The sequence below is a fragment of the Hyperolius riggenbachi genome, chromosome 1, assembly GCF_040937935.1.
Source record: "Hyperolius riggenbachi isolate aHypRig1 chromosome 1, aHypRig1.pri, whole genome shotgun sequence".
Classification (NCBI taxonomy): domain Eukaryota; kingdom Metazoa; phylum Chordata; class Amphibia; order Anura; family Hyperoliidae; genus Hyperolius; species Hyperolius riggenbachi.
In genome coordinates, this window is record NC_090646.1 from 624,727,135 (window position 1) to 624,739,201 (window position 12,067).

The window sequence follows — 12,067 nt, forward strand, 5'->3', positions numbered from 1 at the left end:
CAATGGGCTGGTGCACACCAGAGCGGTTTGTTTTTTTTCCACAAACTCAGGTCCTGCAGCATTTTTGCTGATTTCTGAGGCTATTCTGCCTCAATGCAAATGGAATACTGTAGGGGAGTTGGGGGAAAATGAGTTGAACTTACCAGGGGCTTCTAATGGTCCCCCGCAGACACCCTGTGCCCGCGCAGCCACTCACGATGCTCTGGCCCCGCCTCCGGTTCACTTCTGGACTTTGCGACTTTAAAGTCTGAAAACCACTGCGCCTGCGTTGCCGTGTCCTCGCTCCCGCTGATGTCACCAGGAGCGTACCTCGCAGGCACAGACCATACTGGGCCTGCGCAGTATGCTCCTGGTGACATCAGCAGGAGCGAGGACACGGCAATGCAGGCACAGTGGTTTTCAGACTTTAAAGTCTGAAATTCCAGAAGTGAACCAAAGGCGAGGCTGGAGCATCGGTGAGTGGCTGCGTGGGCACAGGATGTCTGCGGGGGACCATTAGAAGCCCCAGGTAAGTTCAATTCATTTTTCACCCGACCCCCCCCCCCCCCCCCCCCCCCCCCCCGTACAGTATTCCTTTCAGTATAGGAAAGTGGAAAACCGCTCTGAAAAGCGCTAGATCAGAGCGATTTTCCAAGCGTTTTTGTTACAGTAGCTGTTCATTTACAACTGTACTGTAATAAAATATAAAAACGCTACACAAAAACTCTCCAAAAAATGCTAGGCATGTTTAAAAAATTGCTCAAAACATGCCTAGAATCTTTCAGAAAAACTGCTTCAAAAACCGCTTGCGTTTGCGGATACACTAGCGTTTTTTGGTGTGCACTGGCCCTAAATTGTACCCAGAGCGAGGGTGTAAAAATTGCACCCCACTCAAGAACATTATTTTTGATGGTACATAGGTGCCCCAATATAGGTAGCCAGGAAGGGGTGTGGCCAGAATGAGTAGCCAGGTACAGGTATGGATAGTATGACCAGGTACAGGTGTGGCCAGTATTGGAAGCCAGTTACAGGTGTGGTCAGTATTGGAAGCAAGGTACAGGTGTGGCCAGTATAGGTAGCCAGGTACAAGTCTAAGTACAGGAGTGGCCAGTATAGGTAACCAGGTTTAGATGCCCCCCAGTGTAGGTTTACAAGCTATAGCTAGCATAGTAAATGTGTCTGCCTCCCCCTAGTTCCCCCCCAGATCTATCCTGATTCCCCGAATCGCCCCCCCTCCCCATACCCGGCACTCACAGCAGTGGCTGCACCCCTCGTCTTCTCTGTGTAGAGGTTCCGGGTAATGACGTCACCAACGTTATGACGTCACCAACGCCATGACATCATGATGCCGCTAGGTCTGATCCTCTGCACAGAGAAGACCCGAGCTTTGTGGAGGGGTGCAGTCACTGCTGTGAGTGCCGTAGATTGGGGGCGGGGTAACCCAGGCACACATACGTCGCTAATAAACAGCATGTATGCCACTAGGAGGACCCGGCGGTGATGAAGAGTATATCGAGGCAGCGGAGAAGGACCATGCGTTTCAAGAGGGAGAGACGGCTAGGGCCCTGAATATTGCAGCAGGAGAAGGACCACCTGCAGCCAGAGGGAGAGACGACCGGGGTCCTAGATATCACGGCAGCTGAGAAACTCACAGCCAGGGGGAGAGGATAGCGCTAGCAGGAAGTTCTTTCCATATCTTTGGAATTTCAGATGCACCCAGTTTTCACCCCAAGTTTTGTGGGAGAAAAGGTGTGTCTTATATTCCAAAAAATAAGCTAAAGACTAAATTATAATAATTATATATACAGGTATATGTGTTTTTTTTCCTGGCACAGTATTGCTGACCTGCTTTAAGACTTTCTAATGGTCCAATTCTCACAAAGGACTCAGAGGTAGCTTTTGTAATGATTTTAAGGGAAAATGTATATATATTTTTTTGTAAGATAAGCAAGATAAATTTGTTATCTTTGCCCGTCTCTGGAGGAGAAACATTTTAAAGGTGTGACTGTGCAACTTTATGCAGTTACATTTTTTGTAACAGTCTTTAATAAATAGGCTCACTTTAGGTATATGATCTTCTATACTTTGTTTTAATTATTTTTTTCCTGAAAATTATGCAGTAAACTGAATATAATTTACATTATTTTTCTTTAGAAAACGGTTGCAAATTTCCATTAATACAAAATGGACGTGTGACCGAGAAGAACGATGAAGCTTACAACCCCGAGGAGGACGGCTATGGATTCTCTGTATATGACGAAATCTCCATTGCTTGTGATGAAGGGTATCAGCTGAATGGAATGCACCTTGCTATATGTTTGAAATCATTTGGGTCTCGTTATGAGTGGGTTCCTGAGATCAGAGGCTGTGAGAGGTGAGTGCATTTCAGTTTTACATTATAACTATTACTGGGGCTGATTCAAAAATAGTAGTGGGCAGAAATTATGCCTATAGTATGTGTAATTACGCATCGTAACTCGCAATTATGCATCGTAATCGTTATGTGAAATTTGTGGATTACACATAAAGAATTTCACATATAAGTGATTTTTTTTCACATACGAACACATTTTTCCCATTGACTATTTAACTAATATCCGCAAAGGTGCAGAACACTGGTGAAGTGATGCAAATATATTTACGCATTAAACACGAATTGCCCGTAATTGCATAATTACAGGCATAATTATGATTCACAAATGTAGTACGCTGTATATAATGTAATCGTAATTACACAATGTGTAATTGTGAAAAATTACGCAAATTTTCACGTAATCATAATTGTCCCATTACGAGCATCACTGTTCACAAAGCTTTTCTGATGAATTATCTCACATTAATTATTAACTCACATTTTATCCCCCCTTAAGGGCCATATCCTTGTAGATGCCAGCTACTTATCACCTTACCATCACGTGAGGATTACCGGCTAATCCTTTTGCCGATTTCCTTGAGCCATTTCATTTACTCAGACAGTGGACCAATGGGGGAACCACGGCGGGAGCTTCAAAGATGCTTTGCCGGGGCTTCGATGCAGAGTCATTACAGTGACACATACACTGTAATTACACAACGGGAAACTTGAGGCGAGAGGTAGCGGAAGTTTTTGCAGCGTTATGTAAATTGTTAGGGGTGACTGGAGTAACTACGTGGGGGGCAGCAGCGACCCAACGGGGAGCTCTGGGGATCTCCTTATTAATGGAGACCCCCCCCCCCCCCCCCCCCCCAGATGCAGTGGTGATGACAGGCTTTAGCTGGTTTAGATCTAAGCTAACACTCATGTCTGCATGAAAACAGCAATTGGATAGCGTATAAAGAACTCGCTGGGCGATTATATCGCCCAAGCAAGTTCTTTTCCGCCCGGAGGGGTGTAACATTAAATAGGGTAAGGCAATGCTTCCCTCGCTTGAATTAAAAACTCACCAGTGCTCAGCAATAGGATATGGTCCTAATTGACTTAACTCATGGTTTATTTCTCCTTATTTGACTTAAAGGACATGGAGGCTGCCATATTTATTTCCTTTTAAACAATACCAGTTACCTGGCAGCCCTGCTGATCTATGTGGCTGCAGCAGTGTCTAAATCACACCAGAAACAAGCATGCTGCTAATCTTGTCAGATCTGACAATAATGTCAGAAGCACCATCTGCTGCATGCTTGTTCAGCAGTGCAGGGTGCTAAAAAATCATTTCAAACTGAAGATAAATATTATCTCATAGGAGTAAACTTAGGGGAAAAAATAATTGGATCAGGCCATTGGAGAGATAATTCATGAGTTAAAGGACAACTGAAGCGAGAAGGATATGGAGGCTGCCATATTTATTTCCCTTTAGACCTCTTTCACAGTGGGACGTTGCGTTTTGATGCAACGTTAAAGTTGCAATGCAAACTTACAACACAAAGCTCCCAAAAAGTCGCAATGCAACTTAATGCCCCGTTATCGTTGCATACAGTAGAGCATACAGGCAATGCAAAGTATGTTTCCAAATCATTACTGAGCATGTGCAAACAGTCTAAAGCAGCTAATAACGTGTATAACGCACAGCATGCAGCACTTTCACTTAACGTGAAGCGCTAGACACCAAGGCAACATGTGCACTGTGAACAGGAACATTGATTTTTCATTGTAGTGAGTTATTCTGCGTTAAAGAGAGTCTGAAGCGAGAATAAATCTCGCTTCAGACCTCATAAATAGCAGGGGCACGTGTGCCCCTGCTAAAACGCCGCTATAGCGCGGCTTAACGGGGGTCCCTTCACCCCTAAATCCCCCTCGGTGCAGCGGGGGAGCGCTTCCTGGTTGGGGCAGGGCTAACCGCCGCAGCCCTGCCCCACGCGCGTCTGTCAGCGCGTATCTCCGCCTCTCCCCCGCCCCTCTCAGTCTTCCTTCACTGAGAGGGGCGGGGGAGAGGCGGCGATGCGCCGCTGACAGACGCGACTGGAGGCAGGGCTGCAGCCGTTAGCCCTGCCTCCAGGAAGCAATAAATCTGCGACCTTTCTACGACACTCTTTTGCGGGGGGTGGGTTGGGGGTGAAGGGACCCCCGTTTAGCCGCGGGATAGCGGCGTTTTAGCAGGGGCACACGTGCCCCTGCTATTTATGAGCTCTGAAGCGAGATTTATTCTCGCTTCAGAGTCTCTTTAATTGTTGTTTTAACGTGCGACTTTAACGTCGCACTGTGATAGAGGCCTAAAGCAATACTGATTCCCTGGCATCCTGCTGATCCTCTGCCTCTAATACTTTTAGCCATAGACCCTAAACAAGCATGCAGCAGGTTAGATGTTTCTGTCATTATTGTCACATCTGACAAGATTAGCTGCATGCTTGTTTCTGGTGTGACTCTGTAGCCAAATAGATCAGCAGGGCTGCCAGGCAACTGGAATTGTTTAAAAGGAAATAAATATAGCATCCTCCCTATTCTTCTCACTTGAGTTGTCTTTTAATTACCGATGTCTGATTTCTAAAGGTTTAGACCAGGTAAGAGTTGAGTCACTGGAGAATGATTGATGAACTTACAGTATACATGATCTTCTCAAAAAATTAGCATATTGTGATCAGGGGCGTAACTAAGAGCCCCCGGGCCCCCCTGCAGAAATTGTGAGCGGGCCCCTGCTCGTGGCTGTTTTGGGGGGCTGGAGGGGTGGTATCATGAGGGGAAAGCTATGGCCACAGTCGGCGGGGAGGGGGGAAGGTCCCCCCCCTCCCTCACCTCAGGCTTTCCCCTCTGTGCTCCCCTCCAGCTTCAATCGCTATACAAGTGCAGAGGACTGAGCGGAGCAGCGGGCAGCGGCAGGCAAACATACCTTCCGTGCTTCTCGCTCTAGTGACTGACGCGACTTCCTGTTTTATACAGGAAGTCGCGTCAGTCACTAGAGCTAGAAGTGTCCGCGCTGGAACGCACGGAAGGTATGTTTGCCTGCCGCTGACCGCTGCTCCGCTCAGTCCTCTGCACTTGTATAGCAATTGAAGCTGGAGGGGAGCACAGAGGGGAAAGCCCGAGGTGAGGGAGGGGGGGGACCTTCCTCCCTCCCCGCCGACTGTGGCCATAGCTTTCCCCTCATGGTGCGACCCCTCCAGCCCCCAAAAACAGCCACAAGCGGGGGCCCCCGCGGGCGCATGGGCTGCATCTCCTATTGTTACGCCCATGATTGTGATAAAGTTCATTATTTTCTGTAATGTACTGATAAACATTAGACTTTCATATATTTTAGATTCAAATACACACCACTGAAGTAGTTCAAGCCATTTATTGTTTTAATATTGATGATTTTGGCATACAGCTCATGAAAACCCAAATTTCCTATCTCAAAAAATTAGCATATTTCATCCGACCAATAAAAGAAAAGTGTTTTTAAAACAAAAAAAGTCAATTGTAACGATTGGTGTCAGCAAGCACCGCTATACTGATTATTGGTGATCTGCAGTATCACCAATAATACAGATGCTATTGGGTTCAAGGTGTGTTTGTAGTTCCTGGGGGGGCTCAGCGCATCTCTGATTGGAGGCCATTCGGAGGCGGCCTGGTGTTGCGCTGATCCACCTTTTGCGCAATTTTTGATTTTTCAATTTTACTTGGTAGCGCACCCAGGCTATGCATATACATAGGTTAGGATTTAGTTAGTGTTAGGCCCCTCCCATGGAGGATTGACTTCTTCGCAGTGGGAAGGACGAGTACTTAATAGGTTGCATGCAAGCTGTTACAGGAAACCAACATCCTCCAGTGGTAGACAGGTCATGTGTATGCTCGGTGTGAATTCAACCCCACAAGTGGGGCTTGCATTCTTTTGCAGTTAGGCACTAGTCTGTTTTTAAGTAGCGCTGCTCATTTCCTTGCTAAATACCGATGCTATACCTGATTATATGGTGATCTGCAGAATCACCAATAATGCAAGTATAGCGTGACACGATACAATCGTACGCAAGAGGGTGCTGTTTACAATAGAGTATCTCTATAGGGCACAGAGATACAACCTCCAGCAAGTTGGAACAGCAGACAACAATAATAATATACAGTGTAAATTCAAGTCTGTGGAAATATCCACCACACCGTAATTCCTCAGAGGTGTGGTTACCTCTGAATGGGAACCCCGTGTGTGAGATCCTCCAAAGGACGGAGTGGAGGAGTCTCGGCCTCTAGCAGCAAGGGTTTGCTAGTGGCGGTCGTCTCAAAGAGGCAAGCCTCTAATAGAACCCTACAGTGGGAGACGTTCCACTGAAGGGAGAAAGGTCAGACAAAATGAGGTTCGGCAACAGATCAGGCGGCAGCAGTACAGAAACGTGAGAATAGTCGGAAACCAAGCCAATAGTTGATAACGGTACGGGCTGGCGAAGTACAAAATCAGGAAGCAGAGTAGTCAAGACAGGCACAGAATCATACACGATAAATCAAACAGTAATAATATGTGTATATATTGGCAATAAACCAATATATAACACAATATCAGAGACAAGGCTGACTAGGTCTGAGTGCTGACACAGGGTATCGCAAAAACAGACGAAGGGCCTGATTCACAAAGCGGTGCTAACAGTTAGCACCCTGGTGAAAAGCCCTTTATCATGCCTAAACTCAGTTTAGGCATGATAAGTTTAGGTGTGATAAGTTTAGGCATGTTAAGTTTAGGTGTGATAAGTTTAGGCATGATAAGTTTAAGCACCAACTGGGTTAGCCCCGCAGTGCACAGCTGATCAAAAGTTTTGCGCTAGCAAAGTTTGGTGCACTTCGCATAGAGTTTAATGGCGCTGCTTTGCGTGCGGGACTTTGCGTGCGATCTAAACTTATCTAAACTTAGCATGCCTAAACTTAGCATGCCTAAACTTATCATGCCTAAACTTATCACGCCTAAACTGGCTTTTCACCAGCGTGGTGCAATGGTTATCATGCCTAAAGTCTCTGACTGGGTTAGCACCACTTTGTGAATCGAGCCCGAAGTGTGACTGCAAAGCACTTCCTTATATACTGCCTGGGAGAGAAGTCTCCACCCCAGGCAGCAACCAATCAGAGCAGGCTAAAATGTCAGCTGATCTCCAGGTCAGCTGACACGCTTCCTAAGAGTATAAAGGCGCGCATGTCGGTCGCGCCCGCCCCCTAGAGGCGAGATGGCAGAGTCCTGGTGAGCAGCATGCTGGTGAGTTTGGAGCAGAGTGCTCGGACGGGTTTGCGCAGCGGATGTGGACGAATTTCCGCATCCCGCGTTGGAAAGTCCACTTGCCGGATTGGATGCGACCATATTTCCGCAATCCATCCGGCGTTGCGGATTTTTCGTTACATCAACCTTCAAATAATTATGTTCAGTTATGCACTCAATACTTGGTAGGGAATCCTTTTGCAGAAATGACTGCTTCAATGTGGTGTGGCATGGAGGCAATCAGCCTGTGGCACTGCTCAGGTGTTATGGAGGCCCAGGATGCTTCGATAGCGGCCATAAACTCATCCAGAGTGTTGGGTCTTGCGTCTCTCAACTTTCTCTTCACAATATCCCACAGATTCTCTATGGGGTTCAGGTCAGGAGAGTTGGCAGGCCAATTGAGCACAGTAATATCATGGTCAGTAAACCTTTTACCAGTGGTTTTGGCACTGTGAGCAGGTGCCACGTCGTGCTGAAAAATGAAATCTTCATCTCCATAAAGCTTTTCAGCAGATGGAAGCATGAAGTGTTCCAAAATCTCCTGATAGCTAGCTGCATTGAGCCTGCCCTTGATAAAACACAGTGGACTAACACCAGCTGCTGACATGGCACCCCAGACCATCACTGACTGTCGGTACTTGACACTGCACTTCAGGCATTTTGGCATTTCCCTCTCCCCAGTCTTCCGCCAGACTCTGGCACCTTGATTTCCGAATGACATGTAAAAGTTGCTTTCATCCGAAAAAAGTACATTGGACCACTGAGCAACAGTCCAGTGCTGCTTCTCTGTAGCCCAGGTTAGGCGCTTCTGCCGCTGTTTCTGGTTCAAAAGTGGGTTTATGCTTCCATCTGCTGAAAAGCTTTATGGAGATGAAGATTTCATTTTTCAGCACAACCTGGCACCTGCTCACAGTGCCAAAACCACTGGTAAATGGTTTACTGACCATGGTGTTACTGTGCTCAATTGGCCTGCCAACTCTCCTGACCTGAACCCCATAGAGAATCTGTGAGATATTGGGAAGAGAAAGTTGAGATACGCAAGACCTAACACTCTGGATGAGCTTAAGGCCGCTATCGAAGCATCCTGGGCCTCCATAACACCTGAGCAGTGCCACAGGCTGATTCTCTCCATGCCACGCCGCATTGAAGCAGTCATTTCTGCAAAAGGATTCCCGACCAAGTATTGAGTGCATAACTGAACATAATTATTTGAAGGTTGACTTTTTTTGTTTTAAAAACACTTTTCTTTTATATGGTCGGATGAAATATGCTAATTTTTTGAGATAGGAAATTTGGGTTTTCATGAGCTGTATGCCAAAATCATCAATATTAAAACAATAAAAGGCTTGAACTACTTCAGTTGAGTGTATTTGAATCTAAAATATATGAAAGTCTAATGTTTATCAGCAAATAATGAACTTTATCACAATAAGCTAATTTTTTGAAAATATCCTGTATATATATATATATATATATATATATATATATACACATATATATACACACACAGACACAAACATCGAGAGAGAGAGAGAGAGAGAGAGAGAGAGAGAGAGCGAGCGAGAGCCATTTTCAGGTCACTTCCGTTTTTCTATTCCGATATCCGAATCCAGCCGGATATGCAGGATATTGGGTTTGGATATTCGAGTTTACTCGGATACTAAAAAGTTTGAATTCGGATATCCGATTCGTATCTGGATATCTGGGTATCCGGATCCAAATTCAATTCGTATTTTGCAAAGGGGTATCCGAGGAGGATACTGAATAGTATACATTTAAATGTGGTAAATGACAATTCATGTATTTACCACATTTACATGTATACTTTTTATCTTTGAAATTTCCTTTGAACCTTTAAAATCGATTATCTCAAAAACTATAAGGTCTTTTTGGAAAAAAAACATTTTCCCTTGTTCCCACTGTAATAGTTTTTGAGATAATACGCAAAATAGCCGAAAACTCGAAATAACGTCCGAATCCTTGATTGAATTCTGTGATCGATTCCTGATCACTGATTCAGATCACTATGTCGGATAGTGAAAAAATGCTCATTAATCACGGCTATGCTGTGATCATGGATTGTATCCGAGCAACACTAATCATGCTATCGCTGTATCTACTATGCTGTCCCATCTGTAAAGACATTGTAGCAGGTGTGCTTTCCAAATCTGTATAATCTCAATATTGGCCCATTTGATTCATGTTATTTGTATATATTACAATATATATTTTTTGTACAGTGCAACGTGAAATGCTGTGTGATAGGAGTTATGTCATTAATAATATTAATAGAAACTAGCCGACCCGCGGCGTAGCACACGCCGCATAAGAGGGTAGAGGGCAGGAAGGGGGTATTGGGCACAGTGGCGGGGAGGGGGGTTGGACCCCCCCTCAACTGGGTCCCCCATGTGTGCTCTACCTCCAGCTTAAGCTCAGCAGGAAACCCCCCCCCCCTCACCTGGGTCCCCCATGTGCGCTCCCCTCCTGCTTAAGCACAGTAGCAGCCGCCACTATTAGTAAGAGGCAGCGGGCGGGGATGACTCACCTCTACCGTGTCCCATCATGCGTTCCACTGTCGTCACTTCCTGCAATGCCGCACACTGTATTGGTGTAATTTGCCTTTTTAAAACAGAAGGAAATCTGCAATAATTCAGCTATAAGTGAACATATGTGCTTACCCACAATACTCTGCTACTAAATATGCAAATTACCCCTTTTCCCCCTTGGTTATCCAAGCAAGCATCCAGAGCCACTGGTGTATAACAAGCATATAGCTTTAAATTTTACACAGTCATATCAAACCCACATGTAGACAGCTTGTTTCAGACTTTTGGTCCTCATCTGTACATGGCAAGGATTGATATGGCTGTATGAGATAGGGCTTGGACCAGTACAACAGAGTAACCAAGCAGCTCAGGGTGACCCATACCACTCGGAATGTATAGGTGGATAAAAGGGACCAAAAAGACCTTCTACTAAAAAAATCAAAGCTTGGTGTAATTTGCCTTCTTAAAACAGAAGAAAATCTGCAATAATCCAGCTATAAGTGAACATTTGTGATTACCCACAATGCACCACTACTAAATATGCAAAATATTCCTTTTCACCCTTGAAAAGTCAAGCAAGCCTATAGCTTTAAGTTTTACATAATCATATCAAACCCACATGTGACAGCCTATTCAGTGCATAGCAGGGATTGATAAGGCTGTATGAGATAGGGCTTGGACCAGTACAACAGAGTAACCAAGCAGCTCAGGGTGACCCAAACTACTAAGAATGTATAGGAGGATAAAAGAGACCAAAAAGCCCTCCTACTAAAAAAAGCAAAGCTTGGTGTAATTTCCCTTCTTAAAACAGAAGCAAATCTTCAATAATTCAGCTATAAGTGAACATTTGTGGTTACCCACAATGCACTGCTACTGAATATGCAAATTATCCCTCTTTGCCCTTGGTTTGATATGACACTACTTCTTCTTCTTGCTTGGACCGTCCCTGGGGGCAGGGCGCTACTTCTTCTTCTTGCTTGGACCGGCCCCTTCTTCTTGCTTGGACCGGCCCTGGGGGCAGGGAGCTACTTCTTCTTCTTGCTTGGACCAGCCCCTTCTTCTTGCTTGGACCGGCCCTGGGGGCAGGGCGCTACTTCTTCTTCTTGCTTGAAGGTTGAGGCACTTACTCTATTATATATATATAGATACAAATCCTATACAATGATCTTCAAGTGTCCCTGCGTACTCCTGTCCCTGTGTCCGTGCTACAACAATCTGTGCATGTGTAGCAAGGACAGCCGTTGGGACAGGAGGAGGGACGAGGCCAGGGCCTGGGGGGTTGTGTACGGGCGCGGTCGGAGTGGGGAGCTCTGACATTCGGCCGGCTTGTGTTATATAAACAGCTTAACTGTATTATTATCAATATTCTTTAACGTATATACCTTCATCTGTTTTACAGGAAACTTTCATGATTTGGATTGGATTAAAAAGGGGAATGATCTACATAAATGAATTTCTAAATCAAGAGAATCACGTTTCCTGTAATCACACATTCTTCTTTCAAATACTGCAAAGAGAGACATTGAAAAAGGCCCCAGATGGAGCCACGTGGATAGACTGTAAGCCTGAAAGGGCAGGGTCCTTCCCCTAATGTTTTTCATTTCTGTCAAGTGAATGTACACCTGTAATGCTAGGTGTGAAACCATGCCTGAAATATGTTCCGCGCCATGGAAGATGTTGGTACCATATGGATTATAAAATTATAGTAATACCAATAATAATTGTTATTAAAGAAGTACTATGACAAAAATAGTCTGTATATTTTTTCATAAGAGAATTGGTACATTCTGTTCTGCTGTTTGACAGATTTATGTCACAACATACCATTGCAACTTTTTTCCTTTTGTTTATTGCCTATACCAGGGGTTTTCAAGCTGGGTGCAGCGGCACCCTGATGCGCCTCGGACACCTTTCAGGGGT

At 45.2% G+C, this 12,067-nt stretch overlaps 1 protein-coding gene across 1 annotated transcript in view; it reads left to right on the forward strand.

The window, feature by feature from the left end:
- The window catches only part of LOC137529171 (complement receptor type 2-like), a 313,982-nt gene extending 302,085 nt beyond the window's left edge, over positions 1-11,897 (forward strand). Inside the window, exons 20-21 of the mRNA XM_068251204.1 lie at positions 2,134-2,353; positions 11,547-11,897. Coding sequence (XP_068107305.1) covers positions 2,134-2,353; positions 11,547-11,559 — 233 coding nt within the window. The 3' untranslated portion in view covers positions 11,560-11,897. The remainder of the gene's footprint in view (positions 1-2,133; positions 2,354-11,546) is intronic.
- Positions 11,898-12,067: the final 170 nt, after the last annotated feature.